The sequence below is a fragment of the Phocoena sinus genome, chromosome 1 (assembly GCF_008692025.1).
Source record: "Phocoena sinus isolate mPhoSin1 chromosome 1, mPhoSin1.pri, whole genome shotgun sequence".
NCBI classification, from domain to species: domain Eukaryota; kingdom Metazoa; phylum Chordata; class Mammalia; order Artiodactyla; family Phocoenidae; genus Phocoena; species Phocoena sinus.
In genome coordinates this window covers 26,851,987-26,875,441 of record NC_045763.1, presented here as the reverse complement: position 1 = coordinate 26,875,441, position 23,455 = coordinate 26,851,987, and the positions used below count along the sequence as shown (strand labels likewise).

General features: G+C 48.3%; 1 protein-coding gene across 1 annotated transcript in view; it reads left to right on the top strand.

Moving 5' to 3' along the window:
• The window catches only part of CSMD2 (CUB and Sushi multiple domains 2), a 661,952-nt gene that overhangs the window by 526,399 nt on the left and 112,098 nt on the right, over positions 1-23,455 (top strand). Inside the window, exons 30-40 of the mRNA XM_032640663.1 lie at positions 1,396-1,590; positions 2,601-2,717; positions 5,150-5,263; positions 13,117-13,212; positions 14,405-14,608; positions 14,983-15,107; positions 15,971-16,067; positions 17,181-17,285; positions 20,431-20,549; positions 21,054-21,123; positions 23,039-23,155. Of these exons, the coding sequence (XP_032496554.1) occupies positions 1,396-1,590; positions 2,601-2,717; positions 5,150-5,263; positions 13,117-13,212; positions 14,405-14,608; positions 14,983-15,107; positions 15,971-16,067; positions 17,181-17,285; positions 20,431-20,549; positions 21,054-21,123; positions 23,039-23,155 (1,359 nt within the window). The remainder of the gene's footprint in view (positions 1-1,395; positions 1,591-2,600; positions 2,718-5,149; positions 5,264-13,116; positions 13,213-14,404; positions 14,609-14,982; positions 15,108-15,970; positions 16,068-17,180; positions 17,286-20,430; positions 20,550-21,053; positions 21,124-23,038; positions 23,156-23,455) is intronic.

The following is a 23,455-nucleotide window of genomic DNA, read 5'->3' as shown; positions in this document are numbered from 1 at the left end:
AGCTAATACACTCAGTGGCTCGGGAAGCATCAAGTTCACTGTTGTCCAGTGCCCAGGGACAGAGTGGATGCAGCGTAGGTGCAGCCATGGTATGCCTGATTGGGAAGACATATAAGCATCAGTAGTCAAACGGAAAAATACTGCTGTTTTAATAATCTGGCAAACGCTCAGTACCCCAATGCAAAGCCCTGGAAAACTGCATTGGAGATCTGGACTCATCCCAGAGGCTAAAATGGGGTTTCCTACTTTCTTCCTAAATCTAAATATCAGTACCCATACACTCAGAAGTGCCTGCAAGGTATGGCTATAACAGCCTGCAAAGCTGGTATCAGCTCCACCTACCTACCCAGCCAGCAACACCGCTCTCAGCAAAAGAAAGAGAAGAAAAAGCATCTCCAAAAGCGTCCCCGCTTCCCCCACAGACAGAAAACCAGGAGGCCGCCATGTTGAGTGTACAGGATCAAAGCTGAGCAAAGGTAGACTGTGCCTAAGCCCTGACCTTCACCACAGGGACCCGGTCACTACTGAGACACGATCCTAGGACTGTCATCTCCCACCGGTCAGAGCAGCACATGCCTCCCCGGCGGGAGGAGTGAATCAGGGGTGAGGGACTGCCTCAAAGGTGTAGCCGCAACTCCCTCCTTTGTGCGTCAGGGCAAGAATGCGGGGAGAAGAGGGAGATTGCACTCTCCAAAATGACTTCCAGCCCTAGTTTCTTTCTTTTTTTTTAATTTTTAATTTAATTTTTATTTTGTATTGGAGTAGAGTTGATTTACAATGTTGTGTTAGTTTCAGGCGTACAGCAAAGTGATTCAGTTATACATATACATATATCCACTCTTTTTCAGATTCTTTTCCCATATAGATTATTACAGAGTATTGAGTAGAGTTCCCTGTGCTATACAGCAGGTCCTTGTAGATGACCTATTTTACACGTAATAGTGTGTATCTGTTAATCCCAAACTCCTAATTTATCCCCCCACCATGAACCTTTCCCATTTGGTAACCATAAGTTTGTTTTCAAAGTCGGTGAGTCTGTTTCTGTTTTGTAAATAAGCTCATTTGTATAATTTTTAAGATCCCACATGTAAGTAATATCATACGATATTTGTCTTTCTTTGTCTGACTTACTTCACTTAGTATGAAAATCTCTGAGTCCACCCGTGGTGCTGCAAATGGCATTATTTCATTCTCCAGCCCTAGTCTGTAACCAAATTTAGAGAGGTTTCCAGACTTGAAGAGAATACACCCATCGGCCCCAAATCCCCATGCGCTCTGTGGCTAATCAGAGTCAGGGTCTCCCCATAGGTGCTGTGCCCTGGGATTAGGCCACTTATGAGCTCTCTGTGTATATGTGTCTGTGTGTGTATGTACGTGTTTGTTTGTTTTTTCCAGAAAACCCACGGGAGTCATGTTTCGATCCTGGTCCCATCAAGAACGGCACACGAGTGGGGTCCGACCTGAAGCTGGGCTCCTCCATCACCTACTACTGCCAGGGGGGCTATGAGGTGGAGGGCTTCTCCACCCTGAGCTGCATCCTGGGGCCTGATGGGAAGCCTGTGTGGAATCATCCCCAGCCAGTGTGCACAGGTGGTGGAGCCCAGGGCTGTGGTGGAGGGAACTAGGGAATGCCAGAGGCAGAAGGGGCTGGAGGCTAGGGGAAGGGGCAGGCAGGATATGGGCCTCACAGGAGGGCTCCTTGGGTTCGCCATGAATGAGAAGGGCTGGAAATTCCCCAGGTGTACCAGTCCCCGTCAATGTGTCATGTCTCTCAGATCACATAGTGTCCTCACCCCCACTCCAATAGATGTCCTCAGCGGTGGCCCAAGACATGCCAGCAGCCCACACCACGGAGAGGGGAATCTAAAAGTGACCCTGAGATTGTTCCCGGTCCTAGGGGAAATCACTGAGGGTTCAGATGTGTAAAACTAAGACCAGCAGGGTGGGCTAACTCCAAGGGCAGCTGGGTTAGCCATGGGGTCTTGACAAAAGGGATCGGATGGAGTGCCGGAACTTCAGGAGCATGGCGGCCACCTAAGTTGAAAAGTAAAGAGGCCCCTTTGCCCAGGTGGGAGAGGCTGGCTCTGAGGTCCACGCCTCGTGGGACTGGGACCATGGCTGGGTCGCGTGAGCTGTCTGCTCCCAGCGGGCTATTCTGGGCAAACCTCTGCTCCTTAGTCATGCAGACACTAAGTGTCCAGGTGCAGACATCAGCCGTGGGGTGGCAGACCATCTCCGGGTCCCACCTGTAGGCAGAAGAGGTTCCTAAAGTGCTCCCGAAGGCTGGGCCTCCAGGGACCAATGCCAGTGTCACTAGTTAGAGGACAAGGACTGGCCGGCACCCAGGAGGGCCTCTGATAGCATCGGGGGTGGTGGGGGGATTCAGGCCACATGCCAGGCCAGGGATGGATGTCTTGGGGCAGGGCGGGGCAGGGCAGGGCATGTCCCCAGAATTCCCCTCCTCCACATTAGTGGCTTCAGACCTCAGGGCAGCCCCACCAGGGCCAGAAGGTCAGGCTGAGAGTGAGCAGAGACAGAGGATGGACAGCTGATGAGAGGCCCATGGGGTCACCTGGCCCTCTACCTGATTTCTTTTTCAGCCCCCTGTGGGGGACAGTATGTGGGTTCAGATGGAGTGGTCTTGTCCCCTAACTACCCCCAGAACTACACCAGTGGACAGATCTGCCTGTATTTTGTCACCGTGCCCAAGGACTACGGTATGGATTTTGTGTATATTTGTTTATGTTTTCCAACGCCTTCCAATTCCACTCCAAATTGTTTCCACTCCTATCGTGCCAATGGGCCGAGCAGTCTCCCTCAGAGGACAGCTGCGTGCCGTTGCTCTGCAGTGGGCTGTAGAGTACACTCCTGATACACACGGGAGGAAGGGACCAGTGAGGCCTGCTGGAACCATGGTGGGGTGGTTAGGGAGGGACCAGCCAGGACAGAAGGAAGGCAGGGTGCACCGGGGGCTCCCTAGCCCAGCCCGGGTCTGCATAGAGGTGCTGCAGACCCAGGCCGACTGGGAACCCAGGGGAGGGTGGCGGAGGGCCAGGAAGAAGGAAAGGAGTGGGACTGAGCTGGACTTGAACGTACAGGTGAGAGAGCTGGGCGCCCCATCATTCCACTGTTCCGTCTGTGAGCGGGAGCCTGGTCCAGCAGCAATTGGTAGGATGAGCAAGAGAAAAAGAGAGCAGCAGGTCAGGGCCCTGGAAAGGCAGAGAAACCTTCAGATTCCAAGAGGCCCCGGCAAAAAGAAGCCAGCCTTGTCACCTGGTTAGCAGTGGGACAGGTAAGAGTCCTGGCAGCTCTGGAGGATTCAGGAAGTTCCTGAGGGTCACAGGCTGGTTGTACCCGGGCAATCAGTGACTGGCCGGGCCGCTTTCTCCCTGGATCTCCTCTTTGTAGGAAGAGGAACAGCTATTTCTAAACAGAGTTGGCGTTAGTGGGGTAAAGGTCATGTATATATATCCTGACCATCTGAGATGGGGCAGCCTGCAGAGAACTGGCTGCTTTTTCCCAAGAGCTAGGATGGACCGAGCATAGGGCAGGGCCTGATCATTGACCAAACATTGATTAAGCACCTCCTAGGGACCTCGCACTCTGCTGGGAGCCAGAGCTGCAGAGATGAGAGAGACGTGTTTTCTGCCCTCTGTAAATTCCCAGCCCCATCTTTACCCACAGCTCTTGCCGTCGGGCACCACTCCCACACCAGCACCTGCACACTCGTGTGTGTGGGCACACGCTCCCCGGCACATGCGTGTGGCGGGAGCTTTGGACCTGTAGGATCACAGTTAGGAAAGTACTGAAAGGTTGTCCAGTCCCCCCTGCCACCCAGAGCCGAGTCCTCGATAGCTGGGCTGCAAAATTCCTCCAGTAATAAAGAGCTCACGCCTTTGCAGGCAAGGCTGGGCAGTTTCACTGAGCTGGAACCTGTATGTGGAGAGCTGACTCTAGGAGGGGTCGTGATCTGTCCCAAGCATCTTCTCTTTTTTACTGATGCTAAGCCCAGGGATTTAGGTGCAGATTTTTGCCTCAGGTCGGAAATACTTGTCCCCAGCCTGTGTCTCAGCCTTAACACCCTCTCCTCATAGATCTTTCTTTGATCCCCTATCCGAAGTGGACTGCCTTGCCTTATCACTTTTCTCTCACTGCCTCTAAAATGTAACACTATCTGAAATTATTTTGTTTATCTATTTGCTTAAGCGTTTTTTTTTTTTCACTTTGGACTGTCTCTTATGCACCCAGCCAAACGGGAGACCGGGGCAGGTAGAATGTATCAGGGTCTGAAATGGAGCTGTGCCCCCCATGGCCCCGCAGGGTCAGTAACCCCAGCCTCTCCAGCAGTGACTGGCAGAGATGGGACAGTTGAGGAAAGACCCTGTGATAGCCATCAAAGGGCAGGGCCCTTAGGTCTTGTCTGAAAGGGGACTCCTTGAGGTCTCAACCCCCTTCCATGAGCTAGCTGAGTGGCCTTGGGGAACTCAACCTCTGAGCTTCAGTTTCTTTGTCTATAAAATCAGATATCTGGAAGAGTCAGGGTTGAAGAAGATGATGTGCATGGCAAGCATGGTACCCAGCACAGAGCAGGTGCTCAATACATGTCATTTTGCCTCTGTCCTTGGATTTGCCGGAGGGAAATGAGGTAGAGATGTTTGCCTCTTCCATGGACAGTTGCTCCTTCCTCAGGAGAAGGCTGCTTGCTACTCAGCACCCTCATGCCTCGTAAATGTGTGGGATCTTGTATCCAGGGGATGCCCTCATTGGCTGGATCTTCGAAGAAAAAGTGAAGGAAAATACAGGGTCCTGAGGTCAACATGGAACACGGGGAAGTTACGGAAAGCTCTTCGTTTTCCTAGAGTAGCTGCTGCCACTGCAACTTGAGAAAGGACTAGGGTTAGCCTGGCTGCTCGTGCAGTCCACAGTATCATCTTGACCTGTGTGGAGAATGCCAGCCCGATCCTTCCCAGGTCCCCGCATCCCTGTGCCCAGTGTCTAATCAGCCAGTGGAAAGGCTCAGCAAGCAGTTAGCCCTATGAACCGACAACCTCCTCTGAGGTCGCCCTGCTCCTCCAGCTGTCCAGGGCTCCCCCCCAGCACGGCCGCCCAGCCTTGCCCCTGAGCTCTCTGCACCGTGTCTCCTCCGCAGTGGTGTTTGGACAGTTTGCCTTCTTCTACACGGCCCTCAACGACGTGGTGGAGGTGCATGACGGCCACAACCCGCACTCGCAGCTCCTCGGCTCCCTCTCGGGCTCCCACACAGGTACCCAGGGCTGGGCCAGCACGGTGAGGGTGGTGGGCGGGGCGTCGAGGGGAAGGAGGAGGGAGGCACCTGAGCAGGGCGTGGCCACGGTGGAGCCACACCTTTGTGTTTGTCGTACGCTGCTGCTGTCAGCTCCTGATGACACCACATAGAAGGAAGCTTCAGAGGCTACCCTCACCCCAAGCTGTGTCTACACCCCCCCAAGTGGTATAGCATTCCCCTGTGGGTTGATATTGAGACCCAACCTGTTTTTCTAATGATAAACATGTTGCACTTTCATTGTAGGAAACTTAGCGGCAAGACAAATTAATTGTGTAGAGAATTAAAATAAAAACCACCCCGAAAGAACCACTGAAAAGGTGGAGTGTATTTCCCTCCAGTCTTTATATCTACTTGGACTTAATCTTTTACATTTTTTATTGAACACAACAATATACATATTTTTATTTAAATGTTCATTGTGAGCATTTCTTTTTTTATTTTCCTCTGTAATAGGATTTTTAAATGCTGTATAAAAGTCTATCATATAGTTATTTAAAATTTATGTAATGAATTCTCTATTATTGAACATTTAGATTGTTTTCTTATTTTTCACTCTCATGAATAGTAATTCAGTACAGTATACATATATCTTTGTATACATCTCTATTACCTTAGAATATCTAGAAGTAGGATTGCTAAGTTAAAGGAAATGTGTGATCTTTAAGGCTTTTTATAAAGATTGTCAAATATCGCTCCAGAAAGTTCTTACCATTTTGTTCACCAACAAATAAGAGGACATGTTTTTGCAGCTCAATAACAAAAGAACAAACAACCCAATCCAAAAATGGGGAGAAGACCTAAACAGACATTTCTCCAAAGTAGACATACAGATTGCCAGCAAACACATGAAAAGATGCTCAACATCACTAGTCATTAGAGAAATGCAAATCAAAATCACAATGAGGTATCACCTCACACCAGTCAGAATGGCCATTATCAAAAAACCTAGAGACAATAAATGCCGGAGAGGGTGTGGAGAAAAGGGAACCCTCTTGCACTGTTGGTGGGGATGTAAATTGATACAGCCACTATGGAGAACAGTATGGAGGTTCCTTAAAAAACTAAAAATAGAACTACCATATGACCCAGCAATCCCACTACTGGGCATATACCCTGAGAAAACCATAATTCAAAAAGAGTCATGTACCACAATGTTCATTGCAGCTCTGTTTACAATAGCCAGGACATGGAAGCAACCTAAGTGTCCATCAACAGATGAATGGATAAAGAAGATGTGGCACATATATACAATGGAATATTACTTGGCCATAAAAAGGAATGAAACTGAGTTACTTGTAATGAGGTGGATGGACCTAGAGTCTGTCATACACGGTGAAGTAAGTCAGAAAGAGAAAAACAAGTACCTTATGCTAACGCACATATATGGAATCTAAAAAACCCATACTGATGAACCTAGTGGGAGGGCAGGAATAAAGACGCAGACACAGAGAACAGACTTGAGGACACAGTAGGGGAAGGGGAAGCTGGGACAAAGTGAGAGAGTGCCACTGACATATATATACTACCAAATGTAAAATGGATGTCTAGTGGGAAGCTGCTGTATAGCACAGGGAGATCAGCTCGATGCTTTGTGAACACCTAGAGGGGTGGGATAGGGAGGGTGGGAGGGAGGCTCAAGAGGGAGGGGATATGGGGGTATATGTATACATATAGCTGATTCACTTTGTTGTACAGCAGAAACTAACACAATATTGTAAAGCAGTTATACTCCAATAAAGATATTTTTAAAAAAGAAAGGGGGCATGTTTTATTCTCACAAAAACTAGGTAATTAAGAAAACAAAAACATCATCAGTTTGAAAAGTAAAAACGGTATCTCATTTTTTAATTTGCCTTTTTTTATTACAACTTAGGTTAACCTTGTATAATGTAATTATTGGCCCATGAATTTTTTATTTGTGAATTTACTTGTAAATTATTTTTGTATGTATTTAGTAGAGCTCCATATTATTAGAAGCTATATATATTAAATGCCATAAAAACCTCTTATGTATAGTATATGCTATGAAAAACCCTCCCCTATAGTTTGTCATTTGCCATTTAAGTTTCTTCAGGTTAGGTTTTAATGTCAGAAAATCTAAGTTTCCCATGATATTAAATCTATCAATGTTTTCTGTTATAGTTTTCTCCTCTACTTTTCTGCTGACTAAATAAATATTCCTCTGGGTTTTCCTTTACTTCTTTTTTTAGTTTCATTTTTTCTTTTAATACCTTTGGAATTTATTTTGATTTATTATTTGAACTAGGGAACACCTAACCAACATCTTGCAAATTTAGTTAATCAGTTGTTCTAATGAAATTTTCAAAATGCCAGATTCACATATATTTTTTATAAAGTTAAAGGTATGTTTCTAGACTCCTCTGTTTATTCTTGTATCAGTATCAAAAAGCTTTAATTAGTGTAACATTATAATAATGTTTAACACTATAATAATTTTAAACATATGGTTCTGTAAGTCCCCGTTGCCATTCTTTTTTTTTTTTTTTTCTTGCGGTACGTGGGCCTCTCACTGTTGTGGCCTCTCCCGCCGCAGAGCACAGGCTCCGGACGCGCAGGCTCAGCGGCCATGGCTCACGGGCCCAGCCGCTCCGCGGCATGTGGGATCTTCCCGGACTGGGGCACGAACCCGTGTCCCCTGCATCGGCAGGCGGACTCTCAACCACTGCGCCACCAGGGAAGCCCGCCATTGTCATTCTTGATTTTGAATTTTTTATTCTTGCTTAATTTTGCTTCCAAATAACTTTTAGAAATATTATATCAAGTTAAAAAAAATTGCATTGGAATTTTCATTGGAATTCCATTAAACTTATAGATTAATTGGGGGAGAACTCCTATGTTTATAATAGTAACTCTATTTCCCATTAGGAATATGGCATGTCTCTCTATTATCTTTTGAAAGAAACAAACAAAAAACACCTTTGGAAAGGTGCTATAATTTTCATTTAGGCAGTATCCATTTTCTGTTAACTTTATTTCTAGATATTTTGTGGAATTTTTGTTGCTGCTACTGTAAATGAGTCTCCCCCCGGCATCACCTGCCGGCCCCACCATTATATTTTCTAAGTGGTCTTTGCTAGTATATTAGAAGACTGATATTTGAGGTATATTCATCTTGTAAAGTCATTGAACCCTCCATAATAATGCTAACACTGCCAACTGATTCTCCTGGGTCCTCTAGGCAAGAAGCGATGTCATCTGAAAATAAATTTGTCTCATTATTTTATCTCTTTTCAGTAGTTTTTCTTTTACTTTCTTCCATGGTTATTGGTCTAGTCAGGTATACATCAATGTTAATATTTTATATGTCAGTAAAAAAATCTATTTTGTGGTTACTTTAAATGTAACACCATCGCTTACATAATATCCTATGATGATGTTTAATCTCTTTTGTACTGGTGGTTATACACAAGAAGAACAAAATAATCTGAAGAAAAATAGGGGGAGAGATGTCATGAAACAAAAGCAGAGGTTAATTAATTAGAAAATAATAACAAGCTCCACAGACTGAATGGTATATTCATAGTTGCCCTTCTCAGCTGGACCAGAGGTTTTATATTGTTTAGTTTGTTTCATTTTGTTGGCTTCATTCTGTTTTATATTCAACTTATCAATTCTTCTGTAGACTTTGTTATTGTTTTATAATTAACTGAACCCTGCTTTTGTTTCATAACGTCTCCCCCTTTTTTCAGATTATTTTATTCTTCTTGTTGTAACTTTTTGAATTGAGAGTTTTGTTTATTTTCTCTGTGTAATAAAGAAGCATATTTACAGCATATATATATTCACCTCTAAGCATAGTTTTGGCTTCATGCCATAAATTTTGATATGTACTATTTTCATCGTCATTACTTTCTAAATAACCCATGATCATGATTTACTCTTTCTGCCCAAGAGTTGTTTAAGGATGTCTCTTCTTTTTCCCCAAAAACCTGGATTTTGTTCCCGTTGCATTTAAACATTTGTGTTAATCTCTATTTTTATTGCCAGGTAGTTAGAGAATGCAGCCTGTACCATTTCTACTTTGGGGATTCAATGAGGTCCTCTCAGTAGCCAAGGACTTTTTTTAAATTCCTTAATTATCTGAGAAGAATGTGTGTTCTCTGTTGCGTAGAGAGTCCACGTAGAGAGAAGGGGTGAGCTCAGGCCCTGTGGTCACACTGCCTGGTCTCTAATCTCAACTCTCCAACTTGCATGCTAGGTGCTTGCCGTCACAATCCTTGGCCACTCCGAGCTTCAGTTTCCTCATGTGCAAAGTGCAAAAAGTAAAACTTCTACCTCCTAGATTTACTGTTAGGATTCAGTAAGCTTTGTAATAGCCATTAGATAAGGCTTACTCTTTTTTTTTTTTTTTTTTTTTTTTGGTATGCGGGCCTCTCACTGTTGTGGCCTCTCCCGTTGCGGAGCACAGGTTCCGGACGCGCAGGCTCAGCGGCCATGGCTCACGGGCCTAGCCGCTCCATGGCATGTGGGATCTTCCCGGATCGGGGCACGAACCCGTGTCCCCTGCATCGGCAGGCAGACTCTCAACCACTGTGACACCAGGGAAGTCCAAGGCTTACTCATTTTTATTATTCAAACCCATTATATCAGTGGTTCTCAATGAAATGGAACACCCCACACATACACACTCATCCAAGAGTGTAAATCAGGATTTTGGAGGGTAAGGTGCTTTTTCAAAATCTCTTGATAGATAGATAGATATAAGTATATCCATAGATATAGAAGTATAAGCATAGGTACAGGTAGAGAGATAGGTATACACTTAGGACCTGTAGATATAAATATGGATATAGGTATAGGGATAGATAGAAATGTAAACGACCAATAGAAATAGAAACAAATAGGGATAGAGATAGATGACTGATAGGTGGGTGGATGGATGGATAGATAGATGGATAGATAGATAGATAGATGGATAGAGAAATAGAAGTATAGGACCTATATACATTAATATCAATATCCTCAGATCATCTCTTATTCCTCATATAGAGAAACACTGATGATGAGCCTTTGGTGCTGATGGGAGTAAACTGTGTCCCTGTCCCTGAGGCTGGGCTGGGGGAGAAAAAGAAAAGCTTGAAGACCACAACTCAACAGTCTTCATTTTGTTTTTCTATTTATATATCAATGAGAATGTTGTGTGAAAGTGTCTGCCAGCACAAATGTGATATTTTGTTGTCTTCCTGTGTTTCTAACAATTTTGTATCTGTGTTTGCCTGATTTATCTTTTCTCATTTTCTTTGAGAGTCTTTTTCTTTTAAGAGGAAGTTTACTTGTAAGTGAAACATGTGGCCTGCTCTCTGTCACCTTGTTTTGTTCGTTCTGGGGTTTTCTTTGTTTTGTTTTGTTTTGCTTTTGCTTCTTCACGTTTCCATTCATACCTGTCCCATCTCTAATTTCCAAGCTTTGCTGATACATTTGGACTTTATCAATGTTATTAGTAATTATTTTATAATTATGGACTTCTTCCCCAAGAACAAGTTTTTCCATTTGCATTTAGTTTTGTTCCCTCTTTAACAATAATTAATTGGGTTTAACTATATTTTCCTAGTTGTCTTTATCCCTGATAGTTTTTGATTTCCCTACTTTGGTTCGTTTTTTAAAAGTAGGGCTCCTCACTGCAGTACTTTCTGTCACCTTGCATGTATGAGAATGCCTTTCCTTTGATGTATCATATAAATGACAACCTGATTATAAATCAGATTATGGGCCACAAACATTTCAAAGCTGCAGTGGTTGCTTTATTCCAATAGTTAATATTATAGATGAGTTGAAATTCAACCTGATTCTTTGTCTTTGTAGGCAACCCACGCTTTTCTCTTTTAAAAACCGTTCACATTTTTTTCTTTATTTTTAAAATGGAAAAGCCCACGAGGATTGTTGTGGTGGAAATCTCTTTTCATTAATTAGATCCGGCACTTTGTGAACAATCTCATTCAAAAACCTCAAGCCTTTCTCAAGCTTAGAAAGTTGTCTTCCTTCTTAAATTATTTTTTCTCGTTCAATTTCTCTTGTCTTCTCTCTCTAGAATTCTTGATATATGCATATTGGATTTTTTTTCTGCCTGTCTTCCATGTCACTTGTCGTTTCTCTCATTAGTTTAATCTCTTTATCCTTTTTCTGTGGATTCTGGAAGAATTTCCCAAATTTAATCTCCACTTTGCTGTTCAATTTCTGCAGAATCCAGCTCCATGTGCTAGAGTTTCTCATCTCTTTGTAGCTTTTATTGATCTCAGATCTGTTCTTTGACGCATCTTCCTCTAATTTCAGAGACACAATGCTGAATTTATGCTGTGACAACCGCTATTAAAAATCTTCTGAGATTTTTACCTGTTCTTTGTTGTAGTTCACATAAAGATACTTGCTTTGACTTCTGAGAGGTCTCCTACCTTAAAACTTTGGAATCTTTTCTTATGTCCAGTGATTTTACTGTGTGTTTATTCCTGGAGAGCGAGAGCTGCATACGTCCATCACTGGGAGTTGAAATGGGTCCTGTGAGAGATTACGGGGGGTCCTACTCCACATGTATCCGGCCAGATGATGGAAAAATGGAAAAGTTGAGTTTGTTCTGCTCACATTTATTGAGAGGAGGAACTAGAGATGGTGGTGAAAATCAAGAAAAGCTTTTCTTCATGAGTTTCTTTTTGCTTTGGCAGCCAGAATTTAGCTGGGCAGTGACTCCTAGGCTCAGCCACCTGGGATCTATGTAAATCTAAGTGTGTTGTGAAAAAGGCTCTCTAATCCCCATGGCCAGTAGCATCACATGGGCTTTTTGGAAGCACTGGTGGACCCCAGATGTGCCTCCCAATGGCTCCTTGGGTGGTTCCAACTCCAAGCCTCCCTGAAGTGATGTAGCCTGGCTTTCTGTAACACCTACTTCCCTTCTGACGGTGGGGTCAGCAGATAGTCCCAGGGGTCCCTAAGGCTATGGAGGGGCAGCATGCAGAGTGGTCATGCCACTGCCCATCACCCCACATTCTCCCTCAGCTTCCACAGGAAGGTGATGGTGAGCAGGACTCCACCTCACAGCTGCAGGTCTGTCTGCACCACATCAAACAGAAGATATATCTTTATCTTCTGATGTAGAAGCTATTGGGCTTCCTTAGCTTCCTGTGTCTGTGTGGACTTTCCCCACTTTATTGTGTTATTGTTTGGGTGACAATACACCCTGCTTTGCCTGGGATAGTCCCAGCTTTCACTTGGTTGTCCCAGCATAATTATTAATAGCATGCCCTTTGACTCTCGGAAGTGTCCTGGTATGGGCAATAAATTATATGATCACTCTGGTTGTCAATCATCTCACAGGGCATCTGGGAAAAGCCAGTTACTCTCCAGTGATTACGTCACCCTCCTTTCCAGAACTTGGTGCCTTTTTTGTTTGTTTGTTTGTATCAGATTAATATCAGTTTTCCAAGTAAACCACCAGTCAGTTTGGTAATGGCCATTCTCCTCCCATCCATGTGGGTCAACACATCTTCAGAAGCTTTCTCCTTTCCAAGCAGGTCATTTGATCTGAACCTATCTTTCTTGATCTATAAACTGCAGGTACTGAAAGCCAACCTCACATTGACATGGGTCAACATTAAGACCACGGATATGAAAGCTTTCTGTAAACTTTAAACTGTAACTTGCAGTAAAAATGTGAGGTTTCATTTTAGGAAGACCCGGGAGGTGGAAGGGGCTGCTGTGTGGGGTGTGCGCAGCCCCTCCACCCTGGCCAGGATTTTACCCGCCAGGCCCGACTGCTGGACTCACAGTCTTCCTCTCCTCCTTGCCCCTTATCTCTGCAGGAGAATCGCTGCCCTTGGCCACCTCCAATCAAGTCCTCATTAAGTTCAGTGCCAAAGGCCAAGTTCCAGCCAGAGGCTTCCACTTTGTCTACCAAGGTATGCAGGACGTGGACGTGGGCGGTGTGAAGGCAGTCTCAGTTCTTCAGAGAAAACAGGGACCTTTGACCCCCTAGTCTGAGCCTCATTCTTAGGGTGTTTGGGGGCAGTTACGGGTTTGTGGGGCAGTTCCCTGAAATTCAGTTGAATGTTATACATTCATGTACCCAACAGACAATTCTTGGACCAAACTCCATGCTGGATAAGGGAAGAAATCATAGAAGGGAAGCTAATTTGCACACACCCCCACTGCCCGTTGTCTGGCACAGTCCTGATGGCATTGGGAAGACCAGCCCAGGCCTCTTACCTGGTTTTGTCTGCAAGACCCAGTAAAGGTGCGGGGAAAGCACAGGCTCTGGAGTGAGTTGGACGTGGATTTGGGTCCCAGCTCTGTCACTTTCTAACTGGGCACCAGCTACTCCTCTTGGAGCCGCAGTTTGTTCACCTGTAAAATGAGGGTGATCATATTACCTCACTGATGGCGTAAAAAGAGTTCACAGAGTAGCTGGCATGAAGCAGCTAATCAGTGTCCATTCCCTTCCTTACGAGCCCGGAAAGGCCAAGTCTTAGAGCGCCCTGGCCTCCACCTGGAGGCCCCAGCCTCCCTCTGTCCAGCAGGACGTCCACTCTTCTAAGGCTCAGGTTCCAAAAATGGTCCTGTTCATTCCACCGCCCAGGATGAGCTGTATTGCCTTGTGCAGGGGTAATCCTACCCCTGGGACACCCTCCCTGGGGCCTGGGTTCAAAGGTCCTGTTAGCCCCTGTAGGTAGGAGGAAGGGAGATTCAGGTCACGAGAGCAGGGCCCTGGGCAGGGTCTTCAGGCACATGGGGTGAAGAGGGCAAAGCAGGGTCAGGGGAGAAGGAAGGGCCATTCTCCCTGTTAGGGGACATGGGACCCTACTGGGCACGGGCCTTCATTGGGAAGGCGGAGAGCACAACTGGGCCTAAATTCTGGGCCCAGGGAGCTCACAGTGCCTCCCATGGTTTCCAGAAGCTGTGCTACAACATTGTGTGTCTAGCTATGTTTCAGTAAGTTGGGCCTCATCCTAGAAAGCCTCCTACCCTTGCTCTGAGGGAAAGCGCGCAGAGCCTGTCCAGGTCCCCACCCAGTTCCTGCCCCCCAGTGTGCCCATCCCCGGACCAGTTTCTAGAGGGGTGCGGCCTGCCCCTCAGCGCCCTTGTCCCCTGCAGCGGTGCCCCGGACCAGCGCCACGCAGTGCAGCTCGGTGCCGGAACCCCGCTATGGCAGGAGGCTGGGCAGTGACTTCTCGGTGGGCGCCACCGTCCGCTTCGAATGCAACTCCGGCTACGCCCTGCAGGGCTCCCCAGAAATCGAGTGCCTCCCTGTTCCCGGGGCCTTGGCCCAGTGGAATGTCTCAGCCCCAACGTGTGTGGGTGAGTCCTAGACAACCAGGACTTGGGGGCGAGGGTGGCCGGCCAACACACAGCAAGACACACAGCAGCCCCAACGGCCAGAGTGACTTCAGAGGGGGACCCCTTCCAGCCAAGCCCTCGTCCTGTGGGTCGGCGTGAAGACAGCAAGGAGGAGCAGTGGGGGCTGCTGGGGGCGGGACATGGGGGCGGGGGAGCGGGAACCAGGTCCCTCAGGAGGGTCGTATGGGGAGGAGCCATGGGAGGGGGCGGGGCTGGGGCCCAGCATGGGGAAGCCAGCCAGGGGTGGAGTCACAGCGAGGCCGGGGGCCCTGGGAGGGGTCTGCCGGGGAGGCTCCCCTGGGGACCCACAGAGACCAGAGCGGCCTCCTTCCCAGTGCCCTGTGGCGGCAACCTCACGGAACGCAGGGGCACCATCCTGTCCCCCGGCTTCCCCGAGCCGTACCTCAACAGCCTCAACTGCGTGTGGAAGATCATGGTCCCCGAAGGCGCTGGCATCCAGGTGAGGGCCAAGGGGGTGCCGGGGGCAGACACAGCAGCCTGTCCCTGCCCCTCAGGCCAGGTGTGCGGGGGAGGCCCACAAACAGAAAAACACAACAGGTCCCGGCTCAGGAAGGACAAGGGATGGGTGCTGGCTCGGCCATCAGGGAAGCCAGAAGAAGGAGATGGGCCCGGAGCTGGAGTGTGAAGGCTGGGGAGGAATCGTAGATGTTTCTCAAAGGGCTTGAAGGTTCTGTTCTTCAGAGTGTGGGGGGATGGAAGAGGAGGCATTGCAGGTGAGGGGAAGGGGGCAAGCCGGCAAGCACAGATGAAGCAGGGACAGCACCCGGCGCACACCTGGGGGGTCGCACCTGCAGCCTGAGGCTGCAGTGGAATCGGGACCGTACTGGTGCCCGGGGGTGACAGCCAGTTGGAGGAGGCCCAGGACAGCTGCAGCGGCTGGGAGGAGGGCCCGGGGCGGGCAAGGCCAACAGAGGGGAGCCGCAGGGACTCACGGTGGACAGGTCCAACCAGGCACGGGTTACTGGCTCACAGCAGACATCCTGTCTGGTGCAGTCGAGACAGGAAAGTGAGGAAGCCCAAGGAGTGTTGGAGAAGTGAGGGGGAGGCCAGCTGGACCGAAGTAGCCTGGACTTTCCTTTCCCCGTTCTCTACCTGACAGAGTACCCCACTGCCGTGCAAACATCGCATACCTCTCTCCGCCACTGGACGATGAACTGCTGGGGGACAGGGACTGCATCTTATTTTTATCAGAGTTCCTAGCACGGTGTCGGGTCCAGACTAGGTGCTCCTCCCTTCACGTAGATGGGAAGGGAGGAGAAGAAGGAGGGCTGCCTAACCCATCCAATCCCCCTGCCTTTCCAGATTCAAGTTGTCAGTTTTGTCACAGAGCAGAACTGGGACTCCCTGGAAGTGTTTGATGGCGCAGACAACACTGTAACCATGCTGGGGAGTTTCTCAGGTGAGGTGGGGCTTCTAGGGACCTGGACTCTGAGGGCAGTAGTGGACTTTTATTATAATTATTGAAATGTAATTCACATGCCATAAAATTTGCCATTTTAAAGCGTACAATTTAGCAGGTTTTAGTATATTCACAAGCTTCTACAACCATCACCGCTATCCAATCCCAGATCATTTTCATCACCCCAAAAAGAAACCAGGTACCCATCTGTACACACTCCCCATTGTCCCGCACCCCCGCACCCCCTGGCAATCACTAAGCTACTTTCCATCTCTGTGGATTTGCTCATTCCAGACATTTCGTATAAATGGAGTCCTACAATATATGGCCTTCTGGGTCTGGCTTCTTTCACTCAGTGTAACGTTTTCAAGGGTCACCATGTACAGCACACATCAGCACTTCACCGTGTGGACAGACCACATTTCATTCATCCGTTCCTCAGTTGATGGACATTTGGTTGTTTCCAACTTGTTGGCTAATTTTGAATAATGTTGCTGTGGGCATTCACGTACAAGTTTCCATGGGAACATGTTTTCAGGTCTCTTGGGTATACACCTAGGAGTGGAATTCCTGGGTCATATGTGGTTCTATATGTAACTCTTTTGAGGGACTGTCAGCAGAGTGGCCACACCACTTTCCATTCCAGCAGTGGACTTCTAAGCGTGGTGTATGATTTTGCCCAAAGGTCAGGGCAATTATCTGGGTCTTGTAGACCCCAGAACTTCATGCTGCCAAGACCTAAGAGGCGTCATGTGCCCCAGATAAGCTGTCTACACTGCCTGAATGGCCTAGAGCATTATCCACGTCAGAGTCACTCTGAAGACACCTGGAAGGGAACCAAACTCACAGGCCACCTGAGGGAAGTCACCCTGCTGCTGGCACGTGGCTCTGCCACTGCTTTTGTGCAGGAAGTTGTTTGGAGTCTCTCCTCCCTCAGCCATTGGAGACCCAGCACACTAAGGAGAGCTAATTTGTCATTCAGTGAGTTTGGTAACTGGAGACATCTGGGGGCCTTGGGAGCAGAACGTCAGCAGGTAGCAACAGCCGGCGAAATGGGGAGGCGCCCAGGGGTGAGGAGAGGCTAAGTCTGATTGGTCCCCGTTTCCTCGCCAGGTACGACCGTGCCTGCCCTGCTGAACAGCACCTCCAACCAGCTCTACCTGCATTTCTACTCAGACATCAGCGTGTCTGCAGCCGGCTTCCACTTGGAGTACAAAAGTGAGAATCCAGAGTGTCAGCGGCTTGCAGGGGTCAGGGTGGGAACTGACAGGGCCCAAGTTCCCACAAGGAGCAGGGGTTATCCTGGGGCTATATATTCTCCACCCCACTGAAGCCTTACGCCAAGCTAGATGAGGATGCGTAAGCTCAGAGAAGGTCTGAAACCTCCTCAAGACACACAGCCAGGAAGTGGTGGAGCCAGGGTTCTCACCCAAGGGTCCGTTCCTCAAAAACCTGTGTGCTTCCTCTGTGTCCACACAGGAGTGGGAGGGGGGCCGGGTCACCGGCTTGGGCCCAGTAAATTATTCGGGTTGTGAGACAATGGAGGTTCTCTCCTCCTCCAGTCCTAAAAACTGACTTCTCCAACCCCTGGTCAATGATGCAACTGTCCTTGAAGTTCTTCTCCTCATTGCAAACTTCACTCCTCTCCCACTCTCAAAACCTTACATCTTGGCTTCCAGCATCCCTGAGTGGTCACAACTAAAAACTCTTAAAGAAAAACCGTTGCAGGGGGAGGGAGAGGTACAAACTCCTGGGCATAAGATAGGCTCAAGGATGTATTGTACAACACGGGGAATATAGCCAATATTTTATAATAACTGTAAGTGGAAAGTAACCTTTAAAAATTGTATTAGGGCTTCCCCGGTGGCCCAGTGGTTGAGAGTCCGCCTGCCGATGCAGGGGACGCGGGTTCGTGCCCCGGTCCGGGAAGATCCCACATGCTGCAGAGCGGCTGGGCCCGTGAGCCATGGCCGCTGAGCCTGCGCCTCCGGAGCCTGTGCTCCGCAACAGGAGAGGCCACAACAGTGAGAGGCCCGCGTACCACACACACAAAAAAAATTGTATTAATTTTAATTTTAAAAAAAGAAAAGGAAAAGGGCTGCAGATGTGCCTTGTGGGGCGACAAAGACAGAGTTTGCTGGGGTAGCTGCTTTCATCCTAAGATGGCCTGCCCATCCCCATCCCCACTGCGTACAGGAAAAAATATGTTGGCAGCAGTGTTTGGCACACATTCATTCAGCAATTACTTATAAGGTATTTACAATGTGCCAGGTGCGATGCTGGGGTTGGGTAAGGTCAAGATGGGTGAGTCCCCTCTGAGTCCATGGGAGAGAGGCAGACACGTGGACAGAGCAGGACATGACAGCATTCCAGGTGCTCACAGGGGTGTCGCCAGGAGGTACAGCGGTGGTTCAAAGGATAGAACAGTCACTTCTCCCAGAGGCTGGTGGAGAAGTGAATGTCATGAAGAAACACTGGACACCTGCAATGTGGCACGCCCTGTGCTAAGTGCCCATGGAACAAAGATGAATAAGGCACAAAGCACAAAGTCTAGGGGAAGAGATGGACATGGAAACAGTAATTGTAGTTCAACCTGATATGCTAAGGGTGTACAGAAGAGGGGAGCTAACCCTGGTCATGTGAGACTTTACAGAAGGGGTACCTGAGTTAGATTTGGAATGAGAAGTAAGAAATGGGGTAAGGTGTGGTTGGCTGGACCATCTTGGACAGGACGGGAGGTGGAAGCCCCAATTGCTGCTAGAGGCCAGATAGGGTCAGCATTGCCCAGCTGGTCTCAAAATGAACGAGCTTTGTCCAGGTAGTTGGGAGAGGATTAGCTGGATCCCAGGATGTTCATCGCCTGGAAGAACTGAAATGGGCAGCTGGTCAGAAAGCCCTGGGGCAGCTGGAGGCCAAGACCCTGCAGGGTGGAGGATAGGACAGAGACCCCCAAGACCTTCCTCCCACAGACCTCTCAGGCCTTACTCACCCAGCAGGGTGAAGTATCCTGGGCTCTTGAATAATTCGTACTTTTCCTTTCACCCTCTCTGTTCTCTCCAGTTTTGTTTCCTTATCCAATATTTAAATTTGAGTTCTTAAATGTTCCCTAGAATCTTCTCTTTTCTTACATGTTCCAAAGATAGAACTTTCCTAAATCTCTTTGCCATTCTACTGCCTCATTCCCAGGAAAAATTCACCTTTCTGAGTTTTTTTTTTTGCTGTTGCTTTTGTTCAGAGGAATGGGTAGTTTTCTCAGTAGCTGGTGTTTATCATGCACTGTCCTCTCACAGTGGAAAGAACGAGGGGAAAACAGAGGTCTCCATTAGTATTTGGAGACTGAAATTCCTAGGAGCCAGTACCCTGTAGTTGTGTTTGTTTTGTAGATAATCTACAAAGGGTACAGGAGGGGAGGATTAACTGCTATTGTAGAGGCAAATGGTTTTGAAGGGTACTGGAAAGTCTTGTCTGCTGCTGTGTACTTCATATTTATTTAATTGAAATGGAGATGAAACAGTGTGCTTCCAGAAGTAAGAAATTGCATAGGACTTTTTTTAAGTCTTCCTTTGCTGTAAGCACGGCTTAAACAAACCAAGCTATGCAAGGTAAAGAAATCAGAATGGACTTTTCTCTGTGTCCTTCTGTCTTCCTCTCTCTGTCCTCACCTCTCTCCCCGTTGCGTTCTTCTCCCACCACAGGCTTTTGCTCTTGCTTTCTCTTTCCCTCTGCCCCTCCTCCTCCTTCTGTCTACCACTGCCATTCCAGTAAGCAGGTGTCAGATTACTAAGTTGCCACCACCCCACTAAATACTGAGCTGCCTTCTACTTGGACTGCAGGGAAGAGTGGGGCAAAAAGAGACACGATGACAGTTGAGATGGAGTACTTTCAATTCAGTTTGATGATTGTTTGAATATTGTCCTTGGAGTCCTTTGGCCCAGATGCTGGGATTTGTAGATTTAGGCCCAAACAGCTTCCATTTCCAAGCACCACATTCACTTCTTAAAAGCACATGTAGGACAAAAGTTGCCTGGGAAGAGCACGATGGAACTTCTTGGGGTGATAGCAATGTTGTGTAGTTTTGAGCCCAAGGGCCTCTGGACAGCCAGAGTCCCCAGATGATACCTGCCTGCCCCAGGAGGCTTTGGTCTGTTGAGCCTCGGTGCCATATGAACATTCTGATTTTCTCATGTGCTGGGAGGTGAAAGGCTTAGGAAACCCTGGCCTAGAGGTTGGGAGGAGAGAAAGCAGAGAAGACACATCTTGGAGGCAGCTGCTCCTCCCTGCTGCCAGCCATGCCCTCGGCCTGCTCTTACATCCACCTGATGGGCTTGTCCATTCTCCTGTTGTCTGTCTCTGTCTGGTCTAGCGGTGGGCCTGAGCAGTTGTCCAGAACCTGCTGTGCCCAGTAACGGGGTGAAGATTGGCGAGCGCTACTTCGTGAACGATGTGGTCTCTTTCCAGTGTGAACCGGGATATGCCCTCCAGGTACCTCCCATTGACCCCCAGGGCCGGAAAGGTGTCCCCTGAGCTGGGGTCAGCCGGCCTTCCCCCAGCAGAGCTGCAGTCACCAAAGAACAGAGAGAAGTCCCCCGGATCCCCCAGGCACTGTTATCCCCTCCTGGAGCTGTTCATGAAAAAGGCAAAGTGCTGACTTTAGCCATTTGGCACAAGCCAGCCTTGAATGTGTTCCTGCAAAGTTTCGGTTTGATTAGACTTTAGGAAAATTTAATTTTCCTTTGAAGGCAGTGAGGGACTCTAGTAATTAAAGGAGTCTCACAAGGAACCTTTAGTAATGAGAATTCTTTAACAATAGCCGCTAATAAGCATCCTTCCCCAGATCTCTCTCCCTCTGCCTCACTCCCCATTCCACAGTGGATCCATGTGTCTTGTTCCTTGACCCAAGGCCCCAGAACAAGCCCCCTGCTCCAGGTTGTACACGCAATTGTGCCCGTGGGGGCAGCTAGCCCACCCTGTTCTTGATTCCTCCAGGGCCACGCCCACATCTCCTGCATGCCCGGGACCGTGCGGCGCTGGAACTACCCTCCTCCGCTCTGTATTGGTAAGAGAGTCCCCACTTTTCCAGGTCATTCAAATCCATCTCTACCAGGGCTTTGAGTTCAGTGACATATCGCTGGGATCAAGTTCGACTCCAAAGGAAGTTTGGTGTTCCGGGTCTGCTCACAGGCAGTACTTTAGACTGAGATTTTTGTAAGCTTTAACTCTCAAGATTTTCCTGAGTTTTGGATACCTCACCCACCAAATGAGACATGACAGGAGGCTTGCCCATTCGAAAACCTGATGATGACCATTCTGATTCCAGATAATCAACCAAACCCCAAATGGGACCTCTGGGCACTTTGGGCTTTCCCCTGTGACTTCTCGTGGGACAGACAGATGGAATCCACTGATAGAGGAAGGCTGAGGGTTCCCTGTGAAACGAGGATTTGGTTTGGTTCTGTGCCGAGTAGTGACGAAGAGATCATTGGATACAAGAAAAGATAGGATCTCCACCCTCAGAAGCTTCTAGTCAGCTTGGGGCAGGGGGAACATCCCTTTATTGAAGGTCTGCCACATGCCGGGCACGGAGCTACATGTCTCCTCACCACAGCTCTTCAGGGCAGCTGTCATCACCCTCATTTTTGCCAATAGGAAAACTAAGGCTTTTAGGATTCAGAAGAAAGTGGCAAAGTTGGGAATGGAAACCTAGGTTTCCCTGATGCCCCACCAACTGTCAAGTGCAAATCTAGGCTAACCTTCGGGTAGGAGGCACGGTGAGCAAAGGGCGTGGCACCGGAGCATATGAGATTTCCCTTCAGTGATCTCACCAGGATACAGACCTGGTCGTCTGCAGAGCAGTCAGAAATGGGACTGGTCAGCCCAGGGCCCTTTCCCCATCCTGTATCACAAAGGTCTTGCCCGGGGAACTGCTCATAGAGCAGCAGCTGCCGTGGCTGAGGGTGTACTGTGTGTGCCGGCCGCTGTTCCAAGTCAGGCGAAGTCCTTTCTGTTGTAACCTCATAACCACCCTGTGACACAAGTGCTGGGTGGGGGAAACTGAGGTTTGGGGGTTTGGGGTGGAGGGAGTTAGAGCTGGCCCAAAGTCACTCAGGAAGTGGGAGCATTGGGATTGTGACCCCAGGGGTCAACGCCCAAGTCCCCGCTTTGCACCTGGGCACTGATCCCTTCGGGTCTGTGTGGTCGAGTAGTCCTCTCCCCAGAAGGCGTTTGCGTACACACTGCATATGGCCTCCCCTCCGCTCCTTTCTGTGGCCTCCCATGACAAGCTAACCCCTTTCTGCTCACACAGCCTTTTCCTAATAAGATGTAAAAGGAAAGAATCGACGTCAACTGACCAGGCTGCAGTCGTGCCCCAGCCCTGCATCTTCAGGTGACTGTGACTGAAGTCACCTCGATTGGAGATTCAGATGCCCCAACCCCTCCGGGCTGAAATAATCACAGTCACTTTGGCTCAGGGCATGTGTCAATGCTCTGAGAGTGGACTCGTGGTGGGGCTCTTCTGTTGACCCCCCAGTCCCATGGAATATGTATTTGTAAAGAGCCTGGCCGTGTGCCAACGCATCCCCGTCCCCTTCTTTCCTATTTTTCAGTCCTGGAAGAGTTGACTGGACAGCGAGGAGAGGGAGATTTGGGGGATAGTGTAGGAGATGGTCACACATCTCCTGGGGCAGACCACTTGTGCTGCACGGCCTCGCTAAGGACACTGACTTTGAAGGGCATGCTTAAGGTCAAGCATCCATAACTCGGGTTTGTGGACGGCTGGGCAGACCTAGGAGATGCTTCCCTTCCTGGATTTACATGCTCAGTTTGGCCCTTGTCTGCAGTTTTTTAGGGAGATGAACTATAGGTTCCTTTGGGTTCTCAAAGGGAAATTGACTTGGGGAAGTCCAAATGCTGTATGGCCCCATACTCACCTCACTGCAGTCCTAACGCTCTGTCTGCTCTCACGGTCACAGCGCAGTGTGGAGGAGCAGTGGAAGACATGGACGGAGTGATCTTGAGCCCCGGCTTCCCGGGCAGCTACCCCAGCAACACGGACTGCTCCTGGCAAATAGCACTGCCCGTGGGCTTTGGTAAGTCTTCACGCCCAGGCCTCTGGCTTAAAGCGGCTGTCTGCGGCTGTCACTAACCTCGGCTGAGTCCATTTAGCTCTGTGCCTCTCTGCTTCCTCAGCTGTCGACCTCTCGTGCAAGCGTGAGGATCAATTAGGAATGGTAGAGATGAACGGGCTTTGGGGACATAAAATAGGGAGAAATCTTCAGGGATTGCCATTATTATTTTTATCATTTGAGCAGTGGGCTAAAAGGTGGAATGAGAAATTACTCAGGGCTGGTTAAAAAAGAAAAAAAACAATCTATTTTACTGAGACTGGA